This window comes from Pecten maximus, chromosome 13 (genome assembly GCF_902652985.1).
Source record: "Pecten maximus chromosome 13, xPecMax1.1, whole genome shotgun sequence".
Classification (NCBI taxonomy): domain Eukaryota; kingdom Metazoa; phylum Mollusca; class Bivalvia; order Pectinida; family Pectinidae; genus Pecten; species Pecten maximus.
Genome location: NC_047027.1, coordinates 38825540 through 38844723, shown reverse-complemented (window position 1 = coordinate 38844723; position 19184 = coordinate 38825540). Strand labels below are relative to the sequence as shown.

General features: G+C 38.5%; 1 protein-coding gene across 1 annotated transcript; it reads left to right on the top strand.

The window, feature by feature from the left end:
* Window positions 1–556: 556 nt before the first annotated feature.
* On the top strand, window positions 557–14779 carry LOC117341202. The gene is made up of 8 exons (XM_033903064.1): window positions 557–700; window positions 3296–3499; window positions 6498–6631; window positions 7733–8089; window positions 8698–8808; window positions 9240–10286; window positions 12230–12421; window positions 13890–14779. The coding sequence occupies exons 4-8, from the start codon at window positions 7762–7764 to the stop codon at window positions 14102–14104; spliced, it is 1893 nt and encodes a 630-aa protein (XP_033758955.1). The 5' UTR covers window positions 557–700; window positions 3296–3499; window positions 6498–6631; window positions 7733–7761; the 3' UTR covers window positions 14105–14779.
* The last annotated feature ends 4405 nt before the right edge of the window (window positions 14780–19184 follow it).

Sequence of the window (19184 nt, the reverse complement as noted above, 5' to 3'; positions counted from 1 at the left end):
GTCCTTATTGATATCGAATTCTCCATGTTTTGTTTCCTTCTATTTTGCGTTTCAGTTGTTTGTTAGCCCTTGTTATAGAATCTGTAGTCTTGTGTTGCTAGTTACTTAAAACTGCCTGGTATAGAAATAAGTTTCTAGACATAAATAGATAATGAAGTAAATGGAATGTGTTTTCATCCAAACAACAATCGTGTAATCGCATTGTTTGCCATTAAAACAGTATGTGGAGTTATTGCCAGAGCTTTCCCATTACAGCTAAATAGAACACTTTTGGTTTGTGAAGTAAAAACAAAATGTAAGAAAGATAAATTAAAATGTCTTAATCCTTAATGGAAAGCGTACTGCAACGTTAACTATGTACGAACCTTTAGGGATTTAAGTTGTTAAGTTGTGTCACTGATGAATGAAATGGTATTCTCCCCAAGGGTATATACCTTATCAGGGTGACGTACTCCCGATCTTTGATTCTAATATTAGATTTCCTTAGAACTATATATGTTGCGGAGAAAACTCATTATAAGACACCATATCAGTGTATCTGTGCTATATATTATAAGTGAAGCTTTATCCTCAGAAAGTCACAAATGTAGTGAGGGCGAGTTCCAGTGCCAGTCCGGGTCATGTCTACCCACCAGTTGGAGGTGTGACGCGGTTGAAGACTGTTCTGATGGTTCGGACGAACAGGGCTGTTCACAAGGAGGTGATGTAAACCCTTGTCGCTGTGTATCAAACCAAAACAAATCTCTAATCTGTTGTCATATGGATGGCGTAATTGATTTGAAGGATATCGATTATCTAATTATTATGAACTGATATGTTTTACTCTACTAGTGAAAACTACGTCGATGTACTGTAGACTTCACCTGTCGAACAGTAAAACTATACAGAATCACAAACAGAGAGGTCATTAAGGCTCCCGTCCTAAACTGTGTAGGATTTTCTAGTATAACAATATAAAGGGGTCGCTCACATCGGGTTACTCAGCTTTAATGGGTTACTCAGTTTTATGGGTTACTCAGTTTCATGTGTTACTCTGTTTTATGGGTTACTCAGTTTTATGGGTTACTCAGTTTTATGAGTAACTCAGTTTTAATGGGTTACTCAGTTTTAATGGGTTACTTAGTTTCATGTGTTACTCAGTTTTAATGGGTTACTCAGTTTTATGGGTTACTCAGTTTTATGGGTTACTCAATTTTAATGGGTTACTCAGTTTTAATGGGTTACTCAGTTTTATGGGTTATACAGTTTTATGTGTTACTCAGTTTTAATGGGTTACTCAGTTTTATGTGTTACTCAGTTTTAATGGGTTACTCAGTTTCATGTGTTACCCAGTTTTATGGGTTATACAGTTTTATGTGTTACTCAGTTTTATGGGCTACTCAGTTGTATTGGTTACTCAGTTTGATGTGTTACTCAGTTTCATGTGTTACTCAGTTTTATGGGCTACTCAGTTTCATGTGTTACTCAGTTTTATGGATTACTCAGTTTCATGTGTTACTCAGTTTTAATGGGTTACTCAGTTTTATGGGCTACTCAGTTTCATGTGTTACTCAGTTTTATGGATTACTCAGTTTCATGTGTTACTCAGTTTTAATGGGTTACTCAGTTTTATGGGTTACTCAGTTTTATGTGTTACTCAGTTTTATCTGTTACTCTGTTTTATGGGTTAATCAGTTTCATGTGTTACTCAGTTTTATGGATTACTCAGTTTCATGTGTTACTCAGTTTTAATGGGTTACTCAGTTTTATGGGTTACTCAGTTTTATGTGTTACTCAGTTTTATCTGTTACTCTGTTTTATGGGTTAATCAGTTTCATGTGTTACTCAGTTTTATGGATTACTCAGTTTCATGTGTTACTCAGTTTTAATGGGTTACTCAGTTTTATGGGTTACTCAGTTTTATGTGTTACTCAGTTTTATCTGTTACTCTGTTTTATGGGTTAATCAGTTTCATGTGTTACTCAGTTTTATGTGTTACTCAGTTTTATCTGTTACTCTGTTTTATGGGTTAATCAGTTTCATGTGTTACTCAGTTTTATGTGTTACTCAGTTTCATGGGTTAATCAGTTTCATGTGTTACTCAGTTTTATGTGTTACTCAGTTTTATGGATTACTCAGTTTTAATGGGTTACTCAGTTTTATGGGTTACTTAGTTTTATGGGTAACTTAGTTTCATGTGTTACTCAGTTTTATGTGTTACACTGTTTTATGGATTACTCAGTTTTATGGGTTACTCAGGTCGATGGGTTACTCTGTTTTATGGATTACTCAGTTTTAATGGGTTACTCAGTTTTATGGGTTACTCAGTATTATGGGTTACACAGTTTTATGGGTTACTCAGTTTTATGGATTACTCAGTTTTATGGGTTACTCAGGTTTGTGTGTTACTCAGTTTCACGGGTTACTTAGTTTTATGGGTTACTCAGTTTTATGGGCTACTCAGTTTTAATTGGTTACTCAGTTTTAATGGGTTACTCAGTTTTATTGGTTACTCAGTTTTAATGGGTTACTCAGTTTTATGGATTACTCAGTTTTATGGGTTACTCTGTTTTATGGGTTACTCAGTTTCATGTGTTACTCAGTTTTATGGGTTACACAGTTTTATGGGTTACTCAGTTTTATGTGTTACTCTGTTTTATTGGTTACACAGTTTGATGGGTTACTCAGTTTTATGGGTTACTCAGTTTTAATGGGTTACTCAGTTTTAATGGGTTACTCAGTTTTATGGGTTACTCAGTATTATGGGTTACTCAGTTTTATGGGTTACTCAGTTTTATGAGTTACTTAGTTTTATGTGTTACTCAGTTTTATGTGTTACTCAGTTTTATGTGTTACTCTCTTTTATGGGTTACACAGTTTTATGGGTTACTCAGTTTGATGGGCTACTCAGTTTTAATGGGTTACTCAGTTTTAATGGGTTACTCAATTTTGTGTGTTACTCAGTTTTATGGGTTACTCAGTTTTATGTGTTACTCAGTTTTATGGATTACTCAGTTTTATGGGTTACTCAGTTTTAATGGGTTACTCAGTTTTATGGGTTACACAGTTTTATGGGTTACTCAGTATTATGGGTTACACAGTTTTATGGGTTACTCAGTTTTATGGGTTACTCCGGATAATTCTACTGTTTTCTGGTAATATCTTATGTATTTACCAGCCTTATTTTATTGTAGTACCATTTGAACCGACAATCAGCACAATAATACACTTAGTCAAAACCTATTATAAATGATAAATTAGATTTCTCACTATTAACAAGTTGATACACAGTTGTAGAGATTAATTTATATTTCAGGGAGAAGATCAGCCTCCATTGTTTCCGAGTTAAACAGACGATTATCTGATGGTAGAAGGGAGGCAACAACGCCGATGTCAGCTGACTGCCAGGACGACTTTAATGATGAGATATGTGTCTACCTCGAGTCGCAATGCTACAATCCCGATATCATCGTCAAATGTAGACGGACATGTGGATACTGTGACAGAGACATTCCTGTTGGTAAATATCACAAAACTGTACAAAACATTACACGAGATAGTGTCTGGATATCAAGTTATCCGAGCTAGTGTCTGGATATCAAGGTATCCGAGATATTGTCTGGATATCAAGGTATCCGAGATATTGTCTGGATATCAAGGTATCCGAGATACTGTCTGGATATCAAGGTATCCGAGCTAGTGTCTGGATATCAAGTTATCCTAGATATTGTCTGGATATCAAGTTATCCGAGATATTGTCTGGATATCAAGGTATCCGATATATTGTCTGGATATCAAGGTATCCGAGATAGTGTCTGGATATCAAGTTATCCTAGATATTGTCTGGATATCAAGTTATCCGAGATATTGTCTGGATATCAAGGTATCCGATATATTGTCTGGATATCAAGGTATCCGAGATATTGTCTGGATATCAAGTTATCCGAGATATTGTCTGGATATCAAGGTATCCGAGATATTGTCTGGATATCAAGGTATCCGAGATAGTGTCTGGATATCAAGGTATTAGAGATATTGTCCGGATATCAAGGTATCCGAGATATTGTCTGGATATCAAGTTATCCGAGATATTGTCTGGATATCAAGGTATCCGAGATATTGTCTGGATATCAAGTTATCCGAGATATTGTCTGGATATCAAGTTATCCGAGATATTGTCTGGATATCAAGGTATCCGAGATATTGTCTGGATATCAAGGTATCCGAGATATTGTCTGGATATCAAGGTATCCGAGATATTGTCTGGATATCAAGTTATCCGAGATATTGTCTGGATATCAAGGTATCCGAGATATTGTCTGGATATCAAGTTATCCGAGATAGTGTCTGGATATCAAGTTATCCGAGATATTGTCTGGATATCAAGTTATCCGAGATATTGTCGGATATCAAGGTATCCGAGATATTGTCTGGATATCAAGGTATCCGAGATATTGTCTGGATATCAAGTTATCCGAGATATTGTCTGGATATCAAGGTATCCGAGATATTGTCTGGATATCAAGGTATCCGAGATATTGTCTGGATATCAAGGTATCCGAGATATTGTCTGGATATCAAGTTATCCGAGATATTGTCTGGATATCAAGGTATCCGAGATATTGTCTGGATATCAAGGTATCCGAGATATTGTCTGGATATCAAGGTATCCGAGATATTGTCTGGATATCAAGGTATCCGAGATATTGTCTGGATATCAAGGTATCCGAGATATTGTCTGGATATCAAGGTATCCGAGATATTGTCTGGATATCAAGTTATCCGAGATATTGTCTGGATATCAAGGTATCCGAGATATTGTCTGGATATCAATGTATCCGAGATAGTGTCTGGATATCAAGGTATTCGAGATATTGTCTGGATATCAAGGTATCCGAGATATTGTCCTGATATCAAGGTATCCGAGATATTGTCTGGATATCAAGTTATCCGAGATATTGTCTGGATATCAAGGTATCCGAGATATTGTCTGGATATCAAGGTATCCGAGATATTGTCTGGATATCAAGGTATCCGAGATATTGTCTGGATATCAAGTTATCCGAGATATTGTCTGGATATCAAGGTATCCGAGATATTGTCTGGATATCAAGTTATCCGAGATATTGTCTGGATATCAAGGTATCCGAGATATTGTCTGGATATCAAGGTATCCGAGATATTGTCTGGATATCAAGGTATCCGAGATAGTGTCTGGATATCAAGTTATCCGAGATATTGTCCTGGATATCAAGGTATCCGAGATATTGTCTGGATATCAAGTTATCCGAGATATTGTCTGGATATCAAGGTATCCGAGATAGTGTCTGGATATCAAGTTATCCGAGATATTGTCTGGATATCAAGGTATCCGAGATATTGTCCTGGATATCAAGGTATCCGAGATATTGTCTGGATATCAAGTTATCCGAGATATTGTCTGGATATCAAGGTATTAGAGATATTGTCAGGATATCAAGGTATCCGAGATATTGTCTGGATATCAAGGTATCCGAGATATTGTCTGGATATCAAGGTATCCGAGATATTGTCTGGATATCAAGGTATCCGAGATATTGTCTGATATCAAGGTATCCGAGATATTGTCTGGATATCAAGGTATCCGAGATATTGTCTGGATATCAAGGTATCCGAGATATTGTCTGGATATCAAGGTATCCGAGATATCGTCTGGATATCAAGGTATCCGAGATATTGTCTGGATATCAAGGTATCCGAGATATTGTCTGGATATCAAGGTATCCGAGATATTGTCTGGATATCAAGGTATCTAAGCATTATGGTCAATGATCCTACAAAGGGGTCATTCTAAAGTAGTTTGTTGCTCTCTTCACATCCTGTTGACTTTTACTACTAGTACCTGTTGTTATAAGTCTTTCTGTGTACAATATAACAGCCGATCACAACACTTTAAACCACTCTGACAGTGAAAATAATGGAGCATTTTCTCGTTTTACCCAATCTCCGTATCTTGAAATTCATATTCCATTTAATCGAAGGAGTCTCTCGATAACTCGAACCCTTCAAGAAAAGCTCCGGTAGCTTATCGTCTGGAATGGTGAGAAGATCACTAGTAATGTCCGACTGGACTGTAGATGTACTGAGAAGTAAAACGGGAGAATGCTGAGGGAGGACTTGTTTGAAGGTCATCCAAATTAAAAAAGTTTTAATAAAACCTTATAACACATTGACAGTGTTTCGATAGATGTGATTGATCAATATTGACATGAACATTTTGTATCATCGTGAATATATCCGGACTCTCATTCCAATAGAGACCAAGCTGACGATGTTCCTTGTCCTACTTTCCTTGTAGATTAAAACTTGAAAACTAGAAAATAGGACAAATAATCGATAGGTTCATTTTGACACATTTTCTTCATTCTTCAATTGCTCTCTATAATCATCCAAATTAAACCTTCGTGTTGACAAATTTGTTAATATCTCATTTCGATATGTGACTTTCATTTCGAATAAGTTATTCTATTATTTTACAGCAACAACAACACAACCATTTACATACAATCCTGGAACTGTACAGCATGTCACAGTGACGCCATCAGTGTATCGTCAACGGCTTCCAGTGGACCAGTGGTACCAACCAACGGACGAACATTTGCTCCATCTAGTGGTACGGACGGACTCTTCCCTATGTACTCGATACTCCAGGGGTTACGTTCGCTTTCGCTACTGTACCACTCTCTGGACGTCTGGAATACACAGGCAATATTTCTTCACGTGAATTTCACGTGAATTTCACATGATTTTTTTCATGTGAATTTCAATTCACGTGAATATTTTTTTCACGTGAATTTTTTCATGTGAATTTCACGTGAAAAATTTCACGTGAATTTCACTTTTTTGCCCTTTTCACGTGAAATTCATTTCACGTGAAGGAATATTGCCTGTGTACCCCATGAAAAATCAAAGGCACCAATGTAGCTATTGGATTGGACGGAAAACATGGCCGTTCACCCCGTTAGCCGATGTATTTCTTATGAAGGTTACAGAGAAGTAACAATAAAGTTCAGTGTAAATGTTAGGATACGGCGACTTCACGATTCGTTCTGTGTACATCAAATGATAAAACAAGTGATTTTCATTCACCTACAAACGGGTGGTGAAACTGCAAGTTTGCCGCGACATATTCTGAGGTAGAGAAAGTGAAAGTGAGCGTAATTCCTGGAGTACCGAGGATGCCACTGAAGTTGACTAGATTGTGGACTAAACTGAATGAACGACTTCCGTTGAACAGCCTATGTGAACTAGTTTCAGAAAGATAGCAATTAAGTACTAAATGGTGTATTTGTTTAAATCAAATGATATATTGGGCCAAGCTCATTAAAAGTTTGTCCGCACTCAGATTATGTTACCTAAGACTAGAAACCTTCCGTGCGATCTCTCCTATAACTTGGCTGTAAAGTGTGTGTAGTACTCACTGTCGTACTAATTATAGGGAAAGGAAACGGTATCTTCTCGCCAGGTTGTTCCGGAATTGTGTATCATCACTCAATGCTAGATTTTTAGTGGTATTAAGGGGAATCATACCATATACCAATTTATTAACTCGAAATTGTACAACTATCAATCATTTATATTTACTATTTATTACTTATCTTGACTGAATATTCTTAATTTCAATACATCTTATTTTTTTGTTCCAAATTTATTTCGACGTTTGAAACCAAATTCTAAAACAAAATATGTTTAATTGTTTTTTTGTGGTTCCTAGCCCCTTGTAGTGGTACGTGTTGTGACGAAATGTCGGCCGAGTTTTGTATGTTCGCCAATCAGTGTGACAGCTACAGTGTCGCCCTCAAGTGTAAACTGACGTGTGGACTGTGTACACCAGACGGCGCTGTAACAAATAAACCGGAAGTAACCACTGACACAGATCAAGGGCAGATAACTAGCACCAATATGATGAGAAAACGACAAGCATCCACAACAGCGTCGCCGGTGACACAAGACTGTTTTGACGAATTTAACGATGAGATCTGTGAATATCTTCAAACCCAATGCTACAATCCTGATATCATCATGAAATGTAGGAAGAGGTGTGGGTACTGTGACAAAGACATTCCTGTCGGTAAGACCTCTTCCTTCTCACAATCATCTTGGATGCTTAGCTCACACAACAAGAAAAAAACCCGTATGTTAGAAAACCGAAGCATGGAAATCGATAAACACGGGCATTTAATCGACAAAATGTCAGTTTACATGTAGACCCTGGATGCGTTCAAACTATGTGTTCCGGGTGAGAAAGCGTCTTGTCATGTAAATCTAGGTCAAATCCAAGAAGGTCCTGTAAATCTAGGTCAAATCCAAGAATGTCCTGTAAATCTAGGTCAAATCCAAGAATATCCTGTAAATCTAGGTCAAATCCAAGAATATCCTGTAAATCTAGGTCAACTCCAAGAATGTCCTATCAATCTAGGTCAAATCCAAGAATGTCCTATCAATCTAGGTCAAATCCAAGGATATCCTGTAAATCTAGGTCAACTCCAAGAATGTCCTGTAAATCTAGGTCAACTCCAAGAATGTCCTGTAAATCTAGGTCAACTCCAAGAATGTCCTAAAAATCTAGGTCAAATCCAAGAATGTCCTGTGCCATGTATGTAATATATTTGCTTTAATGTTCGTTAAATCTTTGCATTCTTAAGAGGTCTGAGTGTGCTATACATTCTATGTTCGTAGTTACAACGCAAAAACCATTTACATACAGTCCTGGCACCGTGCCACATGTCACGGTAACACCAGGGGGCACCATTGCTACAACTAATGGATTGACATTGGCGCCATCTAGTGGTATGTCCTTTTGATTGAATTTGCCCATTGTTTATTATATAACTTAATATTACCATACATATTCAGACTACATTCAGATAATAGCTGTTAACAAATGAATGCACTCTATTACAAGGAAGGAAGAGATTTCTGTGCTTTTTATGCACATTGGCATTTGTAAATCAGGATTTCTGATAACCGCAAGGTCGTGCATTCCATAAACCCTCATGTTATGCACATTCTGTAACACTCTGGTTTTATAACAAGGTTACGCGTTTTCTTGATTAATGAAAGAAATTGACAGCAAATGTGTTTTTCATCATTAGCTGTTAAAATTCTTATGTTGTCAAATTGTAAAGATGAATTTTGAAAAAAAAAAAAAAAAAAAAACATTAAGGAATAATTTTCTAAACAACAAAATGTTGATTCTTATTCCATTCTTATTCCTATAGCCCCTTGTAGTGGTACATGTTGTGACGAGATGTCGGCCGAGTTTTGTGTGTTCGCCAATCAGTGTGACAGCTACAGTGTCGCCCTCAAGTGTAAACTGACGTGTGGACTTTGTACACCAGACGGCGCTGTAACAACTAAACCGGAAGTAACCACTGACACAGATCAAGGGCAGATAACTAGTACACAAAACATGTCTGTGTCAATGAATCCGGAAACAACTTATATTCCATCTACGTCATCACTTCATCCTTCATCCGTAACAGCCTACTTACAATCAGAAATGACGTCAGAAGTGTGCCAAGACGATGACGAAGACAGTTGCATAAATTTACTACTACAATGTAACGATCCAAGTATTGCACAACGGTGCCGAAAGACATGTATGATTTGCTCCATAGATGCGATAACAGTGACATCCGGTGATGGGATAGAGAGAATCGACAAAAGACTCTTGATGCAGTCTGGACAAGGATCTTGTAGTGATGCGGCCGATTCAAGCTTTTGTCAGTTCATGTCGTGTTCATCGTACGCGGTCAAAATGAAATGTCTTAACACATGCAATGCGTGCGATCTGGCAACGGTTAAGACATCAACTATCGCACACAGCGTGAATCCTGTAAATTCTAGAAGTACGGTCCCTATCAAAACTAATGTCCCTACCAAAACTAATGTCCCTACCAAAACTAATGTCCCTACCAAACCTAATGTCCCTACCAAAGATACTCTCCCAACCCTCACTACTCTCCCTTCCAAAACTACTATCCCTACCCCAACCTCAGCACAACAAACCGTCATCCCTTGTGTAGATGCGATATCAGCAGAGTTTTGTGCCTTGGTTACAAGTCAGTGTTATGCCAATGCTGTTGCCGTGAACTGTCGACAGACTTGTAACGCGTGTCATCTACAGCCTCCATCCGCTAATCCCAGTACAGTAACAAACACACCGCGGACATCTACAACCGGAAGTGGTATCACAGGCGGAGGTGGTGTAACAACCGGAAGTGGTGTTACAACCGGAAGTAGCAGTGCATCAACCGTAGTTCCATGTAAGATAATTTAGTTTTTTTATATTCAATTTTTCATCATCTTTTAATTATCAGTAAAAAGGAAGATCATCAATGAAAAACACAAAGTAGACCTTTATGGAAAATGACATCGATCAACTACCAGATATTTTTGTGGTGGAAGTATGTCCCTTACTAGAGAGGGCAAACGAGGGGTTACATTCGGAGATAGATATGAGACAGGGTGTAGGTACCCGGGGGGGGGGGGGAGGGTACATTCGGAGATAGATATGAGACAGGGTGTAGGTACACGGGGGGGGGGGGGGGGGGTAACATTCGGAGATAGATATGAGATAGGGTGTAGGTACACGGGGGGTTACATTCGGAGATAGATATAAGACAGGGTGTAGGTATACGGGGGGTTACATTCGGAGATAGATATGAGACAAGGTGTAGGTATACGGGGGTTACATTCGGAGATAGATATGAGACAGGGTGTAGATCCACGGGGGGTTACATTCGGAGACAGATATTAGACGCCCCCACCCCCCCACCACCCCCCCCCCCCCCCCCCCCAGTGGTTTTGTAGGTTATAACGGGGGTGGTTACATTTGGAGCTAGATATGAGACAGGGTTTGTAGATACACGGGGGGTTTACATTCGGATGATAGATATGAGACAGGGTGTAGGTATACGGGGGGTTACATTCGGAGAGATATATGAGACAGGGTGTAGGTATACGGGGGTTACATTCGGAGATAGATATGAGACAGGGTGTAGGTATACAGGGGGTTACATTCGGAGATAGATATGAGACAGGGTGTAGGTACACGGGGGTTACATTCGAAGAGAGATATGAGACAGGGTGTAGATACACGGGGGGTTACATTCGGAGACAGATTATAGACAGGGTGTAGGTATACGGGGGGGGGGGGGGGGGTTACATTCGGAGATAGATATGAGACAGGGTGTAGGTATACAGGGGGTTACATTCGGAGATAGATATGAGACAGGGTGTAGGTATACGGGGGGTTACATTCGGAGATAGATATGAGACAGGGTGTAGGTATACGGGGGTTACATTCGGAGATAGATATGAGACAGGGTGTAGATACACGGGGGGTTACATTCGGAGATAGATATGAGACAGGGTGTAGGTATACGGGGGGTTACATTCGGAGATAGATATGAGACAGGGTGTAGGTATACGGGGGGTTACATTCGGAGATAGATATGAGACAGGGTGTAGGTATACGGGGGGTTACATTCGGAGATAGATATGAGACAGGGTGTAGGTATACGGGGGGGGGGGGGGGGGGGGGGGGGGTTACATTCGGAGATAGATATGAGACAGGGTGTAGGTATACGGGGGGTTACATTCGGAGATAGATATGAGACAGGGTGTAGGTACACGGGGGTTACATTCGAAGAGAGATATGAGACAGGGTGTAGGTATACGGGGGGTTACATTCGGAGACAGATATTAGACAGGGTGTAGGTATACGGGGGGGGGGGGTTACATTCGGAGATAGATATGAGACAGGGTGTAGGTATACAGGGGGTTACATTCGGAGACAGATATTAGACAGGGTGTAGGTATACGGGGGGGGGGGTTACATTCGGAGATAGATATGAGACAGGGTGTAGGTACACGGGGGTTACATTCGGAGATAGATATGAGACAGGGTGTAGGTATACGGGGGGGGGGGGGGGGGTACATTCGGAGATAGATATGAGACAGGGTGTAGGTATACGGGGGGTTACATTCGGAGATAGATATGAGACAGGGTGTAGGTATACGGGGGTTACATTCGGAGATAGATATGAGACAGGGTGTAGGTATACGGGGGATTACATTCGGAGAAATTCAGTATGTAATTGATCAGTTTCTACAATTTAATCATACATATGTTCTAAATGTCACCGTGTATATATCAGCTGATACATCAATGTGATGGTATGGTAACATATATTTCCCTCTCAAGCTTCTCTGACCTGTAACAAGATGGCGGACGCCCAGACTGTAATCGCTGACCCCATCCATAGAGTGTGTTACTATCACTTTACCCAGGGGGAGAAGGTGACGGACGCCAAGGCCAGGTGTGGCAGGGCCAATCTTCATCTGGTTCATCTGGAAACAGAGGAGGAGGAACTCTTCCTCAACGGAAAGCTACAAGGTGCTATAACGCTTTTTTCGCCAAGGATATTTTTATCGCTCACAACTCTCAAGTCATTGGAACAATCCCAGGACAATACGATTTATTATTTTGTCTATGATATATCACGTCATATAGTACAGTTTACCATGACAGAACGTCACTAGTCTGAACACAGTGGGAAAACAGTTTATATTGATTACGTCACACAGCAATTCTAGAAGTAATAACTCCCAACCATTGTCAATCAAATGAAAGGGGATAAAAAAACGTCTCGTATGTTACTGATAAGGAATAGCATTGGTGTAATTGTGGACAAAAATACCTCAGCTATATACTCCCCTCCGCTTACAGTCGACAGTATTGTAACTCTCTGGCTGCTGAAGTAGTGTACGAAACCTACATATTTTAGCGGTGGTGTTACTTTAGCGTTGGTATTATTTTAGCGGTGGTATTATTTTAGCGGTCGTATTGTTTTAGCGGTCGTATTATTTTAGCGGTGGCGTTACTTTAGCGTTGGTATTATTTTAGCGGTGGTATTATTTTAGCGGTGGTGTTACTTTAGCGTTGGTATTATTTTAGCGGTGGTATTGTTTTAGCGGTCGTATTATTTTAGCGGTGGCGTTACTTTAGCGGTGGTATTATTTAAGCGGCCGTATTATTTTAGGGTTGGTATTATTTAAGCGGCCGTATTATTTTAGCGGTGGTATTATATTAGCGATGTTCATACTGGAAGCATTCCGCTATACTATGATTGCGTTGATTGTAGTTGATGAACATTGTTTTATATGATATACAGTGTGGTAGTGCTAATCTGTCATGGTGCTAAGCTGTCTTGATTTGATTTTGCGCTAAAATGTTTGCAGTGTACAATATATACTATTACCGAATACACTAACATTGACAATGTTAAACACTACAACCTATAATAGAGAAAGCCAGTTTCAGTTTATTCAACATGAAGCCTTACGACTCATAAGTATGTACATAGAAACATAAGTTTTATCAACATATATACAATATGTAAGTTAGGGCATGGACAAAACCATAGACGTAACTGGTGGTAGGAACATACAACCAATCATTTTAACAATGAAACCCTTACATAAACTATACTTCCAGCCTGATGAAAATGTTTAGCAAAATTCATTTTATCGGCATATATACAATTTATAAAAGGAGTCAGGGGATTGATCAAGCAGTGGGTATAACTGGAGATAATTATATAGAAACATTATTTTCAACATCAGATAAACAATTTGTAACAATAGTTATGGGACGGGCCAAACAACAGTTATAACTGAAGATAAACACATACAAATATGATATTGATCAAAGGGTGGAATCTCGGCCGTATTAACATGCAGCTTGATCGCAAATACTTTCCAAGATTACATAGCTCTTTTTAATACGAATAGATACATCCCTTGAAATGTAAGTGTTAATCTATAAATACATATGTATTTAAACTTCCCCGACAATATTTCAGCCGCCGGACACGCTGACCAGTTCTGGCTTGGTCTGGAGAAGATCAATGGTCAGTGGGTTTGGGTGGACGGTTCCCGCCATACGCCCGTGACGTCAGAGACACACTGGGAGGGGTCAGACAGAGGGACATACGCCTATAATACTCCCCCAGATCACTGGAAACCTGCCTCCGACAGCATGTACTACAAGGCTGTGTGTGAGGACAACCAACCCTAGTGTACGAGTGACGCTAAACTATGACGTCATCAGTTACACTAACGGGCCAAAAGTATTCGGTCACGTAATATTTTTACTATGCATTTTATGCATTTTGACAAATTTTCAACAAATTTTTATGACTTCGTTTTTCAATGTATTTTCTTGATATTCCATATACTAGTAGACAATTAATAGCTCATTCACCTGATGTTTTTACATACTTTTCCTAAAATAGATAGATATAAGCACGTAATTGCCCGAAATGTGACGTCACTTTGTTCTTTATTATTACTTAATCATTTCATTGCTAATTTTTAAGAGCTTAAACATGCAATATCTCTTGAAATCAGCTACAGAAATTTACGCAAATATTATCAGAGGAATGAGCAAATGATTCTTTACAGGTATGTTAAATTTCAATAAATTCCGTTGATAAACGAAGTGATAGAAATTAATTATTTGTCAAAATACATGAAACATATAGTCAAGATATTGCGTGACCGAATACTTTTGGCACGTGACTATACATACGTCAGCTGTATAATGTGACGTCATCATTGACCGCCGGGGAGGACAGGTCACCGTTTGTCGTTTACTAAAACATCTGTTTGTGACAATACATATTTGAAAATAGTATTTAAAATGTTAAAACAAATGTCATTTCATCTGTGAATAAAATAATTTAAAACCACTTCCAATAGTTATGCTGTAAAGGTTTTCGAATTGTGTGTTATTTCGTATTTTAATTATTCTACATAATTTTAACTAATTGATCAATTAGTATGAATTAAGCAAGTGCCTCGTGTAGTAACGTTGAGGTGTTGTGTGTCATTTGCGTTTATAACCGTTAGGAATGTGAAGTGAAGCACATTATTTGTAATCATGCACACATGAACTCCGAGATTAGATCGCCAAGACGTTTAATCCAATGGCTGCAATTTTAAAATAATCTCTGTCATGTCAGATTTAGCAACAAAATATTACCAATTGAACACCTTTACGAGGAGAAAAACGGACGTACAAACCATGCATCTTTTAAACACCATTCGCGACTCGTACAACATATTTCGAGCGCCGTGACGTGGCATGGTATGACGTCACAATGGTTCCTGTCGACTCCGGAGTAAGGCAAAGTGGTGTTTTATCTACCTTTCTCTATCAAACGTTTATTGACAACCTACTCGATTGCTTAGGAAAAAGTAAACATGGTGTCTATATAATGTAAACTCTGGGAATCCACTATGGCAGATGAAGTTACCTTCGTCAGCACTTCTTCGCGTTCGCTTCAAAACCTGTTGAACATTTTCCAGGAATACAGCGTTAAGTGGAAGTTTGAGTTTGATGATTCGAAGTGTAAAAATTTGGTAATTGGTAACTATATTCCAAGGAATCCGAATTAAACATGAACTCTAGGTCCACATATCCTTGGGAGCTCCCACTCCCAAACCCACCTGAGTATACTCATTTTGTCCAAATTGACCAACACCGAACGCGTCATGAACGCATGTGTGAAAGGTAGAAGAACCTTACATTCTATCGTCGATATAGTTCCTTCTTCATCTACAATAAGCCCAATCGTTAAAACAAATCTTTACATGGAATTGGTCTTACCGTCTATTCTTTATGGATGCGAACATTGGGTTCATCTTACTGTTGATGACATTTCCAAAATTGCACTTTTCAACACTTATGCTTGGTTTACCACGCCGTACAAGGTCGGATATCGCCGAGTGCTTGGCTTTTTCAGACTCAACAGAGAAAACTATTGGTTTTTTTTCAAAAAATGATTGCAATGGGACAATCTTATTTGCTAAAGAAGATTTTTACTATACGTTTGTATTTGTGAATTGCTGTGCTAGCAAGAAATTCCACAATTGATCATGCCACAGGATATTTCCCAGACATACACAGGCAAAATATCTTGGGTTAATTTGACATGAAAAAACATTGACCTGAAATTGATGTCGATTTCACAAGTAGAAAAATTCAGGTCAATTTCAGGTCAAAATCAGGTATATTTCTTGAAATGCTCTTTTCTCAATTTGACCTAAAAATATTGACCTGAAATTGACCTGAAATTGAGTTTAATTGACATGAAAACATTTTGCCTGTGTAGTAAACGTGTTCCGGAGATAGAACCTTGTTTCTTACTAAGAGACATATCTACGCTCATATACATTTCCACCACAGCTTCAGTTTTAAAAGTATAGTGAAATCCATTATAAGGTCCTACGAAAATTCAGGTTTACCACGCCGTTATGTCAGCTGACCAGCGTCCACTATTGTCGAGTACAACCGATTTAAAATTTCATTCAAAGTCAGGGTTTAGTAAGCTTCGTCCTCAAGCTTTACGTTCCGTATGGCAAATGATCAAGACTTGCCATTTTTCGGAAAGATCCATTTCTCATATATCCCATACATAATGTGGCTCGCTACGGAATCTCCATCAGACATTCAAACCGTCTACTCCCTGTGTTCCCTATTGGCACTACCAACAGAGTGTGTCGGTAATCTGTGTCCACACTGTTTACAGAATTTCGAAATCGCTACAGTTCATCTCTTTTCCGTGTGTACAACCATTCCCAGACAAAACTTTATGAACGATATTCTGACTGAATTTGGCACCACTGTCCTTATGTCAATTGAGAGCATGGGTACTATCTCCTTTACTCTCGGCTTCTTAGGAGCGACCCCAGGAATCCCCTTCACAGACGACGCGGTCCAAAGACAATTCCTGATGAAGTCCGCTCCATTTGTTGTACGCGCTATGCATTGCTATGTGTAAGATAGTGACTGACAATCACTGTGACTGATTCAAACGGTGGAGGAATGTATTCCTGTAATTTTCCTTACCGCACAGGCACCTTAATGTGTTCATTATTTCTTGTCTTTCTTTCTTTCTTTTTCAAACATCTCCTTCCGGAGGAAATAAAGAATGATCATGAATATAATACATTAAAGGACAAAAACAGCCAATCTTAATTAATTCTTCAAAATATTTCTTGCTGCCGTCTTAAAGAACAATAACAATTCATAAATCGTTAATTTGATAAGCTGCAAATCAACATATTCTAATTAAAAACGGATAACAAATCTTTCCTATGCTTATTTGCAAGTGCTTTATATTTTCCTAAATTGTTCAGTTCTTTTATATTTCCTGCTTTGAGTAACTGAATAAGTTTACACATACGAGGATTTTAAAAATAATATGGTTTACTCAAATTAATACGAATGTCTACGTAACACTTACATTTAAAGATAAAATGGTATTCGTGTTCTATGTCATTTTCATCAAATAAAATGCACTTTCTTTCCTCTGAATATCTCTATATCTTCCATGTTCAATAGCTAGATCATATGCAGATACATGAATCTTTTAAAGAAGTTTTTGATCATTAAAATTGACCGGTTTATAAAGAAAAGACTGAAGTTTAATTTTCTCAACTAGATTCTGGTATAAAACTTAATCAACCTTCATAAAACATTCTTGTTGGAAAGTGTCAAAAAGACGTTGTTTAAATACATTACTATAAACTGGTCAGAACAATCATTGGTTTCTTTAATACCCAGGAACGACAGTTAAAAGCTACCGTTTTAAATTAAGAATCCAACTTGGGAAGGGTCTCTGTTTTCCAACCTGTCATCATAACATGCTTTGAGTGCACAATTATCTGAACTTTTTCAGTTCAACTAATATTTTAAGAATGTAACTTTTCTTAATATATACAAGGTAAAAATCCTCCAAGTTCAATGTACAAACAAAAGCATTATTCGTTGATTTTCTGAGTCCAAGTAATGATGTTTTGGATAATGATCGGTGACCTAATATCGGAGTTCGATTCCTCTGCCATTTTTTCCGCACAATTTTCTATAAATGTTCGAATTGTAGCATAAATTGTGTGATAACTCCGCCAAGAATTTATATATCATTCTTTGATAGTCAGGATAATCGTGTCATGGATGGAAGTGTAAATGGTATAAGCAATCAGTCGATTCGGTATGGAATAAATAATACGTAGGGACCAGAATTAAATTAAACTGACGTGAATCAAAGAGACACGATCGTTAAAACCGCTGCAAGCTTTTTAATGAATCATACATACGTCCATCCCGAATTCATTATTGAGCCGAATTATGGGGAAATTCAAGTGCAAGCCTGCGGAAATGACTGTCACTGAAAGGTACACACAAGACCAAGGGTTCGGGAAGGCCTGATATTTTTGATGTCATTTAAATAAACAATTCCATATTCCTGAACATATATTTTTAACAACAAGAAAATTTTCATGATTCGTCTTCGCAGATATGTATTCAGGGGGAATCACTTCAGCACAAAAAGTTACATGCGAGATATTTTCAGTTATATGTATATCCAGTATATTGGTATATTTTCAAGCATCTTTGCTTTCATCATTAATGTGTCGCCTACATACTGGGAAGTATTATTTCTAACACGTAATGAATCAGCTTGAAATCCCCGAATTAACAAAGGAAGCAGGTGAAATTGTCAAACTGTCATGTCGCGGGGTACAGAGATTGACAATGAACGTCACCTTGGAGTATCGTGAGATCTGTTCGGTTTACGGCCTCCCAGGTGTGAAACAGCTTGCCGAATCAGCTAAGATTAGTTGAAAATTACGAGTCTTTTCGGAGGCTGCTCCGCACCTGGGATACTGAGGTCTGTTCGTGTGCCATCTGTACTCACGGTGCAGTGCGAGTTGTTCCCCCCTGGAGTCCTTCACCAACTTTCTTGATTAAATAACAGTACAATGTTTTAGATTTTTTCAAGTACAAGTGTAGCGGGACTGGACTGGGCCAATCATCGACTGGATCGACTGATTGTTCATACAATTTACACTCCGATCCATGGCACGATTTTCCTGACCATCAAAGAATGAAAACCAAGCCCATCTGGGTACTATAGAACAACCGGAAAACCACGCCCATCTGGGTACTATAGAACAACGGGAAAACCACGCCCATCAGGGTACTATAGAACAACAGGAAAACCACGCTATCTGTCCAGTCCCCTACACAAGTGGTCTTCCTGTTCCACGCCTATCCGAGTACTATTGAACATGAAAACCACGCCCATCTG

What these genes read in the sequence shown, in the direction of transcription:
- LOC117341202 (XM_033903064.1), top strand. Translation starts at nt 7,762, where the DNA reads ATGTCGGCCGAGTTTTGTATGTTCGCCAATCAGTGTGACAGCTACAGT. An exon ending in TGACAAAGACATTCCTGTCG is followed by an intron (nt 8,090 to 8,697) that starts GTAAGACCTCTT and finishes CTATGTTCGTAG; the next exon opens with TTACAACGCAAAAACCATTT. An exon ending in GACATTGGCGCCATCTAGTG is followed by an intron (nt 8,809 to 9,239) that starts GTATGTCCTTTT and finishes TTATTCCTATAG; the next exon opens with CCCCTTGTAGTGGTACATGT.